Source organism: Procambarus clarkii, chromosome 20 (assembly GCF_040958095.1).
Source record: "Procambarus clarkii isolate CNS0578487 chromosome 20, FALCON_Pclarkii_2.0, whole genome shotgun sequence".
In the NCBI taxonomy this organism is placed as follows: Eukaryota; Metazoa; Arthropoda; class Malacostraca; order Decapoda; family Cambaridae; genus Procambarus; species Procambarus clarkii.
The window spans coordinates 34962186-34976007 of record NC_091169.1 but is presented as its reverse complement, the minus strand read 5'-3'; the positions used below and the strand labels follow the sequence as shown (position 1 = coordinate 34976007).

The 13822-nt window shown below is 37.4% G+C and overlaps 1 protein-coding gene across 1 annotated transcript; it reads left to right on the top strand.

The window, feature by feature from the left end:
* The first annotated feature begins 1968 nt into the window (after positions 1–1968).
* RpS2 (ribosomal protein S2) lies at positions 1969–13343 on the top strand. The gene is made up of 5 exons (XM_045737822.2): positions 1969–2032; positions 5726–5939; positions 9885–9992; positions 11252–11425; positions 12988–13343. Exons 2-5 carry the CDS (start codon positions 5727–5729, stop codon positions 13309–13311), a joined length of 819 nt encoding a protein of 272 aa, XP_045593778.1. The 5' UTR covers positions 1969–2032; position 5726; the 3' UTR covers positions 13312–13343.
* Positions 13344–13822: the final 479 nt, after the last annotated feature.

Here is a 13822-nt window from a genome sequence, read left to right as displayed (position 1 = left end):
TCTGTTTACTTTCTTACATAACAGGGGCAAAAGTCATTATATACAAAAATAAGAATTACTATTTACAAGATTTACAGGTTACAAATACTTAAATTAACACCTGTGCCCTAAACCACATCTAGAGGCACTTCAGACCCTCTTTGAACATCAACAACTTTAAGTCAGTCTGGCCATTGACAAAACTGTAAGTCATTATGTACATTAACAAAACTGTAAGTCATTATGTACATTAACAAAACTGTAAGTCATTATGTACATTAACAAAACTGTAAGTCATTATGTACATTAACAAAACTGTAAGTCATTATGTACATTAACAAAACTGTAAGTCACTATGGACATTAACAAAACTGTAAGTCATTATGTACATTAACAAAACTGTAAGTCATTATGTACATTAACAAAACTGTAAGTCATTATGTACATTAACAAAACTGTAAGTCATTATGTACATTAACAAAACTGTAAGTCACTATGGACAATAACAAAACTGTAAGTCACTATGGACATTAACAAAACTGTAAGTCACTATGGACATTAACAAAACTGTAAGTCACTATGGACATTAACAAAACTGTAAGTCACTATGGACAATAACAAACCTGAACTCGATAAAAGCCAAACGTGTATGAATACACTCTGGCTTGCTGTCCCCCGACACAGTTTATTATAAATTCTAACAACATGAGGAACACAGCAACAACAACACCATCACAACAACAAGAGCAACACATTAACAACACTACCACGACAACAACAAGAGTAACACAGTAACAACTACCAGAGCAACACAGCAACAACAGGAATAACACTTACAACACTACAACAACAACAAGAGCAAAACAGAAAAACATCACCACCACAATCACAACAAATGCAGCGCAGCAACAACATATTTACCACAATTTACCTGAGTGCCACTATCTCTCTAGTGGCCTCGACGAGGACAGGAGTCGACTGCTTTTCAAAGATCCCCACATTTGTCCTGGTGATTTTGTCCAGCTAGATTTTGAAATCCAGCAGCGTTTTGGCATTTACGGATTTGACGGGTAGGCGGTTCCATGGGTTTATAATAGATTTTATAATTTATAACTCTATGGGTGTGAAAGCAGTTCCTGTTTTCAGTCCTGCACTGTGGCTTGTTGAACTTGAAACCGTTGCTTCTTGTTTGTGTTACATCTCACCCTTTGAAGTTGTCTGGATCAAGCAATATCTTCCAAATACTGTTCATTTTTTGTTAAAGTTTCAATGAGATTAGCCCTGTTGTTGTTGATGATGTAGGGGGCCGCGATAGCAGATCAGCTCTGTCATGTCCGGTTTGTAGTGTCGTTAGACCTGTGGCCTTCAGTCGTTCCTAGTATGATCGACTTAGTTCATAAATTATTTTAGTCGCCCGGCGTTAACTTTCTCCTAAGAAGATGAGTCTTTCTGATGATGAGGTCTCGACCATGCTTGGATACAATAAGCCAAGACGAGGTACGCCAGATTTATACAGCTGTACAACTATACTTTCTGTTCTTTGAAGTCAATATTTCGTTTGACTTTTAGGATTTGGTTTGCTTAATTTTTGTACTGCAGTTCGCAAATTACAGAAAAAGCCATAAATACCAAAATTCTGCTGAACTATAAAAATCCAGCCTGAAAAAATCATCAGGACAAATGTGGGGACCGTTGAGAAGCCGCCGGCTTCCTGTCCTCATCGTGGCCACTAGAGTGATAGTGGCCCTCAGGTAAATTCGGGTGTTTGAGTTTGTAATAATAAAGTCTATCCTCATACATTTCTCGTTTTCTGTCTCAAGCTGCAGACGTGTTCCAGTAATGTTAACATTGTTCACAACAGCATCTACCATAACAAAAATATATAATTTTAAAATAATTGCTTAAATCTACAAAATTATTTTTTTGTATTTAACACAACAAAACCTTTAATGTTCTTGAAAGTATAACTTTTTAAAAGATTTTACTGGTAAACATGGTAGGTGAATTCAGGGTCCGCTCTCGGACATTCTTTCATTCGTGACAAGTCCTCTACGTAAGTAGTGAAATATTGTATCTTCTTTCATCGGGTGTTATCGGCCATGTAAGATGTTTGAAATGTGGTTGGTTATTCTACCAAACAGCTTGAGAAAGATTTTAATGTGTTACTAAAGCATAATTTGTCTCCTTGCGGCCGATAATACATAAAATTGTGATGTGTTTACCATGCGGTTCTGGGTGCTGGGCTTCGCTGTGGTACACTTTCCTCTGTTCACAGTTTATCTATAATTTATACACTAATACTTGGTCATTTAATGAATCCCTGCAGTAGTTTAGGCCTTAATTGTGCACTGCGCCCTTTGTTGTGCCACATACTAGGTGATTGTTTGGTATAAACAGTAAAACATAGCGTACGTAATATGTCGAAGTGTTCTAGTGTATAGGTATAATTAGGGCTGTGTTCTATATAGGTATTGTGTTCTGGCATAACTATATAACAATGAAGAACGAAATGTTCATTTATAATAGTGAAAGTAGTATGAAGGTACCACCAAGGTAGCCGAGCAGAGGTGATGACGTCAGTGGCGTCACACGCTGCACACACTACTGTACTCGCCTAGTTGTGCTGACTGGGGTCGAGCTTTGGCTCCTTGGTCCCTGTATTTATATGTATTTTTATATAATTAGCATCTTAATAGGCGTGTATAAAGTTTCAATGACGTAGGAACCAGATAATTTTTGCCTCCTATAACTGCTGGACACTAACTAAACCTCAAACATTTATTTGTTCTGGCTTTAAATTGCTTTCAATGGTAAAATCTTATTAGGTTATTAAGGGCAGGCTGAAGTTGGAATGGCCTTCAGATTTCCTATTTGAAGATACGGTATGGTTCAAGTATGTTAATTGTCACGTCGTACCCAAGATTTCGTTAAATTTTAAAACCTACCAGACCTAAGATAACGGCCTAATCCAACGATATACAGTATGCTGTATATCTTGTGTAATGAGGTTTGTTAGAGCTCACCAACAGTACATCAAACATAGACCAAGAGAAAGTTGCTAATATCCGGATGCTTAAAATTGAAATATTTACCTTGATGGAAACAAATGGTATGCATCTTGGGAAAATTTAGTAGGCTATATACGTGTGTTCTGCACATATTGTCGTGACCTGATGTTGCCAGTATTCAGAATGCGAGACTAAAAAATTTTTTTAGTTGAATCACGTACGATATGTTGCCGTTTGAATAGCCCCACAAGGGCTCTGGACACCAGCACCAGGTACCTCCAATGTTGGGTAACCCTTGGTATAAATCAATGAATAAATCTTTTATTACGCTACATAGCATAACAAATATTTTTATTACCTCTGCCGTCCAACTACTTGGGCTGGACGGTAGGAGGACGGTCTCGCTTCATGCAGGTTGGTGTTCAATTCCTGACCTTCCAAAGTGGTTGGGCACCATTCCTTTCCTCCATCCCATCCCAGATCCTTATCCTAACCCCTTCCAAGTGCTATATAGTTGTAATGGGTTGGCATTTTCCCCCTGATAGTTCCCTTCCCCCTACATAGCAAGTTAGTTTCGTTTAAAAAAAATGTTTGACCTTTTTCCTTGCATCTTGAGAGAATCTGATTTTCCCCCCTATGTTTTGTAGCTAATTTTTTGGGTTCCTCTGACTTACTGTCTTTAAAGTGTCTTGGACCATTTTCATTTGATTTGGAGGGACGGTACAAGATCTTTCAATGCTCTGTTAGGCTGATTTTATATTGCTTTTTTTCTATACTCTGCAGGGTGAAAATGAATTATCAAAATTGGGATTACTAAATTATTTGGCTTTAGGATTACCGTCTCTGCTGTCTTGGGCTAGGATCTCTTATTTTATAATTAGAAGCATAGATACAGTGTTGTAATTTTAACATTTAATAGTCCCAGGTGTAAAGGTGGTACCTTTGTTTTCGTTGCTATGAATGTTTCGTTTTATGGATTAAACATTTCAGTTATAGATTGGGTTTAATTTTTGTAAAATAGCAGTCCCATAATGTAAGTAATGTTCCAGGCAGATAATTTTAAACATGATCTCTACAGCGGTATAATCATAATTTATTTTTTTGTTATAAAATGTTTTAAAATTGAGACACTATAAATATAACTAGTCAGCAATTTTTAACTGGTATTTCAAGTTTGTATTAAAATTTGTAAAGAAAGTGCACTTCATATTGTAATTAGAAATCTTTTAATTTTAAAGTAGTTAACAACTGTAATAAAACAAATACAAAATAAATCGGTCCTGTCATAAAGTACGATCCATTTCCCAGTTTTGACTTGTCTTTTGTCCAACCACTTGTGCTCGACAGTAGAGTGACTTAAGTTCATGCAGGTCGGGGTTCAATCCTTGACCTTCAAAGTGGTTGGGTACCATTGCTTTTCCATGTCCCATTCCAAATCTTTATCCTGATCTCTTCCAAATCCTATATAATAATAATGGCTTGGTGCTTTTTCCTGAATAATTCTTCCCTTTTAAAATATATCCAGTACAGTACTGTAAATGTGTTAAAAAAAAGCTTATACTTTTTATTATTAATCATGATAACAATTGTAATGGTAATCATCTTCTCACAGACATTGTAACATTAGAATAAAATCCATACTTGTGTACTGTATTTGAATTTTATTTTAAAGCAAAGATTTAGTCACATTCCTGTGTGCTTTGTCGTCTGAGTGCTGTATGTGGTTAGGACGAGATTTTTGTCCCAATGGCTAATGCATTAGTCGTTGAGATGCAAATCTTGTCCTAACTATTCACTCGAGACCTTGACAAAGCACACAGGAAAGTGCGAAAGACGTAGTGTAAATCTTTACATAAAATTCACAAATACATACTAGTAGATTTTTTTATTCAGTTGCAATGGTGTCATGATAAATGTATTTCTAACCTATTTTGATCTACAGTGTGGGAGGGGGTGCAATTTGTTTTTCTTTCCTTCAGTATGTGAATTTGGGTCCTATGCTTACATCAATTTGGTTACAATAAAAGTTGACATATGCAGGCTGGTTATCACTTAAGTGTTATAATGATTGATGATAATGATTGATGATAAAATGTGTAAAGGGCCTTGGTTTTTGTTTAAAACTTGTAATAATAAACAATAAAAACAAATTGATGTAGAAATTATTTTTTTTCATTGAAAGTAAAAACAAAAATTGCACTGGTAGGAACAATTGACTACCTAATTATTAGAATAAATTCTTTATGCATGAAATAAAATAGAATTGGCATTTATAATATGGCTGGTTGGTTGTATAACTTCATTGGAACACTTTTTCTGTGAAAAAATGAAAATAGTTATATTGGAAATATAGGTGTAACAACCTCATAATTTAATGTTTTACTGTTTAATGCTATATGTCTTAGTTGTAGTTTTATAACCTGTGACACTTTAGTGCTGTCTCGACCAATGGGACAGTTCTATGATGCAAGCAGGGAGAGAAAGGGTGGGCTTCGTGCTGGTGTACTGGTCTTGTACATTTGCCCCGTTACCCTCGTACATATGTATTGTATTTTATGCCATAATTTGAAATTGAAATATTAGGTGTTGGTAGAAATTGTAGCACTAATTCTACCAACACTTATTACTAGAATTGCTCTTACTGCCATCATTGTTATTATCTCCACTTCATCTCATTACAGTGCAATATTCTGTAATCATTCAGGTAGTGACATATTTTGCTTTTTATATTTTTATAGAATGGCAGACTCCGGATCTGGCCGTGGAGGCTTCAGAGGTGGCTTTGGCACCCGTGGACGAGGGCGTGGTCGTGGCCGTGGTCGCGGACGTGGCCGTGGACGTGGCAAGGAGAATGAGAAAGAATGGGTGCCCATTACCAAGCTTGGAAGATTAGTAAAGGATGCAAAGATTAGAAGTTTGGAGGAGATTTATCTTTTCTCCCTTCCCATCAAGGTAAGAAACGCATACTTTTCAGTGAAGCCCAGTCCAACAAAAGTAGAGATGCAATGAAAGGTTTCCACTGTAAATAAGATCCATGTTCATTGGATATCAACAATCAATAGTATTTCAATACTGTTATTGATTGATTTACCTTAGTTGTAGCTGTTATAACCTGTGACACTTTAGTGCTGTCTCGACCAATGGGACAGTTCTATGATGCAAGCAGGGAGAGTAAGGGTGGGCTTCGTGCTGGTGTACTGGTCTTGTACATTTGCCCCGTTACCCTCGTACAAATTTGTTTATGCAATTCAATAGCTTTAAGTGCTTTCCATTTCTTTTAATTAGCCAATGGTTGAAAATAATTTACAAGGAACAAGGTTAGTAATGAACCTGAAACATAATTGTAGTATTCAGAACTTTTACTTCATTTTCAAAGCATACATATACAGTACATATGCTTTCTGTAATAACCATTGTTGGCAGGTGCCAGTTCTTTTTTTTTATGTAGATTTGTAGTGACACTGGTATTATTTGGCTATGCAGAGGTCAAACATGTCTAAATTATGTAGTGTAAACTTTAATATATTGTATTGTACAAAGGTAACCATGTTGCTGCCTGCAACTAGAGATTTTAGGAATTCTTCAAAATAAAATGAGTGCAGATAGTGGAGTATCTCCTGACAATAAATACTGGGTAACATAGCAGTAGTTGAGGAAGTAGTAACTACCTTTTAATGGAACGAGAAGTAATGAACAAGGGTAGAGGGACCATAGGACATCTTGAGATGATTTCGGGGCTTTAGTGTCCCCGCGACCCGGTCCTCGATCAGGCCTCCACCCTCAGGAAGCAGCCTGTGACAGCTGACTAACTCCCAGGTACAGTACCTATTTACTGCTAGGTAACAGGGGCATCTGGGTGGAAGAAACTGCCCATTGTTTCTTGCCGGCACCCGGGATCAAACCCGGGACCACAGGATCACGCGTCAAGTGTTCTGTCCGCTCAGCTGCCGGCTCCCTCCAGACCAGACCAGATCTCATGGTTGTTAAAAAAAAAAAAATGTTGGGTACTTTCTAGTCGGGCAAGTAGGATCATCAAAAGTGTTATGTTCATTTGGAAATGTGGGTAGTCAAATTCTATTCAAAATTTCAAAATTCAAATGTCTGTTCACACTAGTGAACAGACCTTAAAATAATTGGGATAGGCAGGAAGCTTTAACTAGATTGCTATTGCTAATATACATGCAAATAAAATACTGTACATTACTGTAGAAAATTATCAGTAAGCATTTGGTGCCTGATAATCTGGAAAGGATAAGATCTGTTTGGCAACGTTGCTATAAAGTTGTCTAGGTGCTTATGAGGGCTAGAGTAAAAGAAGCTTTTAATGAAGTTCCCTGCAGTAAGTTAGCGAAAAAGATTTGTTTGTACTGTGGAAGATAGGATAACCCGAAGGACATGAGTGATTATATTAAAGTGACTCCATAAGAGCATGGTCAAGACAAAAATACAGAATTAGCCTATTGTAGCTTTCCTTCAACGAAACCTATGTAAAAGATCTGCGAATAGTTTGTCGACCTAATGTTCACCGAGCATAACATCAGCCAGGGAAATGACAAGGTGGATTATGAAAAGCGTGCTTTCCTGCCTTTGGTACTGCTTGATACTTGCTTTGTCTTTCAAAACTGGAAATATTTAGAGGGAATTTAGAGAACATGTACTATACACTGAATCATTGGGTCAGTGATTACGTCCATGCTCCATTTTAGCATTGATGCTTTTTATTATAAAAATGTGTTTATTTTCAACTTTGTTTTAAAACCAAATAAACACTTAATTTGCTCTTAACCAGCTTTTTCAAATTACAGTACTGTATAAGGAAAATAGGACAAAAAACTGCAGGTGGAAGTTGAGAATACAAATGAACAAGACAAGAGTACAAAATACTTAAATGAAGTGAGAACTCTACTAGTGGCATGCTTAGAAATTAGTAGTAGGTGCTACCTCAATTCATAGCTTAACACTTGCTGCCTGATGCCACAAAATGCGGCATAAATCCAAAATACGGAGTATGGCCGATGCAAACGGGGTCAATGATTTCTAAAAATTTGTAGAAATTAATTTGTCTGAATACTATGGCACTTGTTTTAAAATGCGTCCCAACCTCTGCCCATTCTCTGTATACCCCACGTGACATCCTGACTGCCATGTGGGCGCCCACCCATGCTGGATGCTCAGTTTTCGTGACCTTGCTTGTGACAGCAGCGTCCTCCCATTGAGTCAAAAAGTTTCCCTTTCTGGTTATTTTATCTTGGGTATTTGTTGTTACTGGCTTTATAAACACTGCAAATTGACTTCCAGACGGATACTGATAAAGAACAGAGCCAATCCATGGTGCAAGCACTGAAAGAAATGTGTATGAGGGGAAGAGTTATTGGGTTTTCTTCAAAAGTATAGAAAAGTGAGACCTGTGTGTTCTTGTATGAACATATCCCTTTACAGCATTCTATTGTCAACAATTTGATACCAAATTGAATAACTTAGCAAGAAAAATTGAAATGAGAAAGCTTAAAAAGAGAATAAATGTTGGAGTGGTGGCGAGTTCTGGGCCTACCTTGCAGTGTGCGGTGGGTCTAAAGTATAGGAAAGTGAGACTTGTGTGTTCTTATATGTACATATTCCTTTAGAGCAGTCTATTGTGAACAATTTCATACCAAATTGAACAACGTAGCACGAAAATTGAGGTCAGAAAACTAAAGGGTATAAACATTTGTGGATGGTGGCGAGTTAGCGCGCACTGCTCGGCCTATCTTGAGGTGCATGGCAGTCGACTCGCTGGGGCAGTGAAAGTGTTAACACTATCGCACTCCAGGTGGGTGCGCCGCATGACTGTGATGTCATGGTCCCGACATTTCGGGAGAGTGCGCGGCAACACCAAAAAGTGTGTACTTGTTTTAGTTTTCTCGCCTTAATTCTCGTGCTACGTTGCTCATTTTGGTATCGTTGTGTTTGCAATAGAATTCGCTATAGGGGTATGTGCATATAAGGTCCAAAAGCTCACCGTGACTCCCCTCAGCAAAGTTTAAATTCGGCAAAGTTACCCGTGAGCGCGCAAAATCGGTAAAATGTGTGTACTCGTTTTAGTTTTCTCATCTTATTTCTTGTGCTACATCTTTCGTTTTGGTATCAGTGTGTTCACAATAGAATTCTCTATAGGGGTATATGCATATAAGGTCTAAAAGCCTGGCGTGACTCCCCACAGCAAAGTCTAAATTCAGCCAAGTTACCCATGAATGAGCACCTATCGACACACCTGCCAATGTATATACTCGAAAATTTGTTATCAAACTGAATGTGTTAAATGTTTCATTTTGGTATCAAATTGTTCACAAAATAAAGGCGCGTATTTTAAAACTAGTCCCATAATAATAGAACAATAAATGGAATTTTAACACATATTTTAACTTTTGGACACTACGCTCGTCACCACAAAATTATTAATATCTTCAGTGTGTTCTGACATCAATTTTCATGTTGTCTTTCATTTTGTTATCGAACTGTGTGCAATTTAAAGGTGCTCATTTTGAAACCACCCAGAAGTTGATCAGATTGAATTTATTGAATTTTTTACAAATATTTTAATACATAACGCAAGCCATACTCACTCGCTCAGAATCGGGAGAAAAATGAGGGGTGGCAGCCGCGGAACGCGAAAGGGTTAAGAAGCTAATAGCAAGTAAAAACTTCCTTTTCTAGGTACAAAAAAAGCTAAGATGTGAGGAAGAAAGAGCTAGGACAGTATACCTGTATATATTTCTTCCTGCTGCCTTGCATTTTTTATATTGTCTTGAGGTGTGACAGGTTTGGTACATTAGTACTTTTCTTGATTGTCCTCAATCAAAACTGTAATTGCAGTGATATTCCTTGAAAAATATATTGAACGTGTTCTTTTTATTGCAGGAGTTTGAGATCATTGACTTTTTCCTTGGACCTAAGTTGAAGGATGAGGTACTAAAGATCATGCCTGTCCAGAAACAAACACGTGCTGGACAGCGTACTCGCTTCAAGGTAAGCATTCATTACCCACTACTGTATCTTGTTATGCTGCACCCTAAATTAAGATACGTCTGTGTGACAATTTTCAAACTTTAGTATCTCTTCAGGGTCATGAAGGTGCTAAGGAATCACTTTAAATTAATCTACCATCCAGTCCTAGTGAATGTCTCGTCAGAGAACACTGGTGATGATGATGAAATTTATCAGAATAGGTTTTTTTATATGGCGATACTGTACTGATATTTTGGATGCGTTGGTGAACTAAATATTATTGATAATTGTTTGGTGTCTTTGTAAACTTGATTGGGAATTCTATTTCTGTACATAGTTTTAATTTATTTTGTTGAATTTTGAGTTTAATGTTTTCTCCAGCAAAAGTAAAGCCTGTCAGTATTCTGTATTGTGAAAATTTAAAAAAAAAGTGATAAGAGGTAACAGATTGCCGAGTTAAAGCTATGAAATTTTATTAGAGATAAGAATTTCCCCATGAAAAATGCTTAATAAATCCTAAACTATCTTTTATTTATATAACTATTTGTATATATTTTCCTTTGACTTGTTTTTCATACCATAAAACAATGAAAGTAATCGGGAGAAAGCACTAAGCCATTACGACTGTATAGCACTTGGAAAGTATAAGGTGGGGGGGTGAGGATTTACGATAGGACGGGGGAAGGGAGTGTTGCCCAACCACTTGGGACACTGGGATTGAATGCTGACCTGCATGAAATGTGTCAGTCTGTCTGGTCCCATCCAGACCCAAGTGGTTGGGAGAGAAGAAAACAAAACCAAATGCTAGTTGTCACTTCATCTTTTAATAATTAATAGCTCTTTTTTTTTGTACGGTCATTGGTAACTTTTTTGAAATTTAAGAAAAAACTGACTAGCTGCCTGATATTGGTAAAGTAAAGCTATAAAATATGGCTAAAGAAATAGGATTTTATTGTAATAAAAAAATTTTGAGGTTGGAAAAAATGGGTAATAGCCCTTCTTGTTTTTTATATACTAGACAGTGTGCGTGTGCATGTTTCCCCCTATCCTCTTCCCTCCTGTATACATGCATGCATATTCTCCCTCCACATATGTAGTGTACGTACGCTACCTCGCCCCAAAACGATAAATAAGTAAAGGCAAGTAGAAAAGTTTGAATCTTAGCTTTTTCCTGCAAACCACAAGTTATCTAATCAATGTATTAACCATGTACTTGATCCCTCCTTTTAATAATTTAAAAACATTTTTTACATGTATCCTAAAATTGTATTGAATTTCAGGCATTTGTTGCCATTGGAGACTTCGACGGACATATTGGTCTTGGTGTGAAATGTAGCAAGGAAGTTGCCACTGCTATTCGTGGTGCCATTATCTTGGCAAAGCTATCTATTGTCCCTGTTAGGCGAGGTTACTGGGGTAACAAGATCGGCAAGCCCCACACTGTACCTTGTAAGGTAAGCACTGTCTGGTTTTCTTGATTTAATGTTTTTGCTTTGCCAACCTTCCCCCCCCCCCCCCCCCTTTTTTTTTTCCTTCTCTTCTCTCCCCCCCCCCCCCCCCTCTCCAGTAAGGGTAAGAGTATATCATGATCCAGTAGTGCATAGTCCTAAATATTTTGTGACTGCAATTGGGCATTTTGTTCATTAAAAGTGAAATCTGAAAGCTGGTGTGCATGCTTGAAAAGTTGAACAGAGCCAAGTGCCCTAGAATTGTCAATTAACAAAAAAAAAAGTGAAGGTGTGGAAGAGAGGTAGTGGTAGTTCATAGAACTTACTTAAAGTACCCCAATTCCAGAGGATACCACCAGGACTTTCAAAAAAATGCTGTAAGATTTTTCCTTGTCATTGCATCCAACGATACTGTTATATCCACTTCTCCTATTTTTCCCCTATAACGATTGTACCACTTAATGTGGTACAAATTACTGAACAAATTAATGACCAGTACCCTGGCTTTGGGCCGGGTAGTAGAACATCTCTGGACCCATCAAGCAGTAAGTTGAGGATTAATAACCTACCTGAGTGAGAGCATTTGTACACGTCCTCATTATAGATGATGCTTATTTAGTAAGGAAAGTAAAAAGAAAACAAATAGTATTGGGCATACACAGACTCCAACAAGTGCAGGGTAATGGGATAAGACCAGAAGGAATAAGCCCTAATGGGGATGTTAATTACAGGAATAGTAGTAAAGAACCTGAGAGTGGATGTTACCGTGGCACAACACTAGTGAACAATGGGATAGGAAATGTAGAATGGCGCCAGTGAAGAGTAGAGGTGCCATAGGCACAATCAGAGAACACTATGAACATCAGAGGTTGTTCAGTATCTTCCCTAAACAAGAGCCGAACTGACTTGGCTGTAGTGGATATGTGGATCTGCTGGCTCCCCCAAACATCCTGTTGGACCAAACTCTTGACAAGTTGGGCCTGGCCCCAGGCCAGGCTTGGGAAGTTCAACTTCCAAAACATTATCCAGGTACTGGAAGCTCGCATGAACAGAATAGCATTGACTGCATAAGGAAATTTGACACAGTAATATCGTCTGGTGATAAAGGCAATAGTTGCTTCAAAATTCAAACTCGCCCATAGTGACAAATTTTAAGTAACATTAATTACTAAGCCTTCCTTATTGGCCTTGGAATACTACCAAGACCATTATTAAACTTTTTTTTTTTTTTTTTTTTTTTTTTTTTTTTTTTTTTTGTACACTACCATCCTTGTCAACCTATGACCCCATCTGACGTTACTAAATTTTGTCATTAATTAATTAAAATAACTTCCAATACCTCCAACAATTGCCGCCATCACTGCATGTGCTTCCCCACTCTCTCAACCACCCTTCCCTCTGTCACCTCCCTTGTATTCATTACAGGTTCTCATCCTGAAATGTGCCAGCCTGGAGATACGTTTTATTGAATTTACTATAATCAAAATGCATATATTTTACAGTAAAGTATTTTTGTAATAAGTTTTCCCAATGTATGCTTTTCCAACTTTTAACAATTTATTTTTCAGGTGACTGGCAAATGTGGTTCAGTTTTGGTGAGACTCATCCCTGCTCCACGTGGTACTAGCATTGTTGCAGCCTCTGTTCCCAAGAAGCTTCTGCAGATGGCTGGTATTGAAGATTGCTATACCAGTGCCCGAGGACAAACTGCTACCTTGGGTAACTTTGCCAAGGCCACGTATGCTGCTATTGCCAAGACCTACGCATACCTCACTCCAGATTTGTGGAAGGAGACTGTATTTACAAAATCTCCTTACCAAGAATTCACCGATTACCTGGCAAAATATCACAAGATAAGCTCTGAACAGCGCCAGGAAACAAAACTGTATTAAAGTTTTCCCGTAAATAAAAGATCGGTGTAAAATTTCCTCTTCTTGTCCAATTTTTGTATGATTTATTGGGTACCTTTGTTTAGGTTTTATGCCAGATTATTTTGTCAATTGTCACGATTGCATGATAGGACATACGAGCATTGAAATTTACGTTAGCATTGAATTAAGAGGAATGGTGGATGATTGACTAGGGTTCTACATAAGTTGAGAATTTGCAGATTATTATTAATGCAAAATGTGCCGAATTAAATGTTCTGATGCTGCTGGGAGGTGCTTTGTAATAAAAGGTACATTGATAAAATTATGCATGGGAACTTGTGCAGTTTAATATAGGTTCTCTCGGAATGGTTTCATGTGCTATATTCTGAGGTTTTGTACACTTTATGAACCATTATTATAACATTTTGTGCGGGGCTGTTTGAAAAAGAGTGATACATGTATATAGTTGTAAATATAGAAAAACATAATATATAGTTGTAACTCATGGCGGTCATGAGTTACAAACTTACAT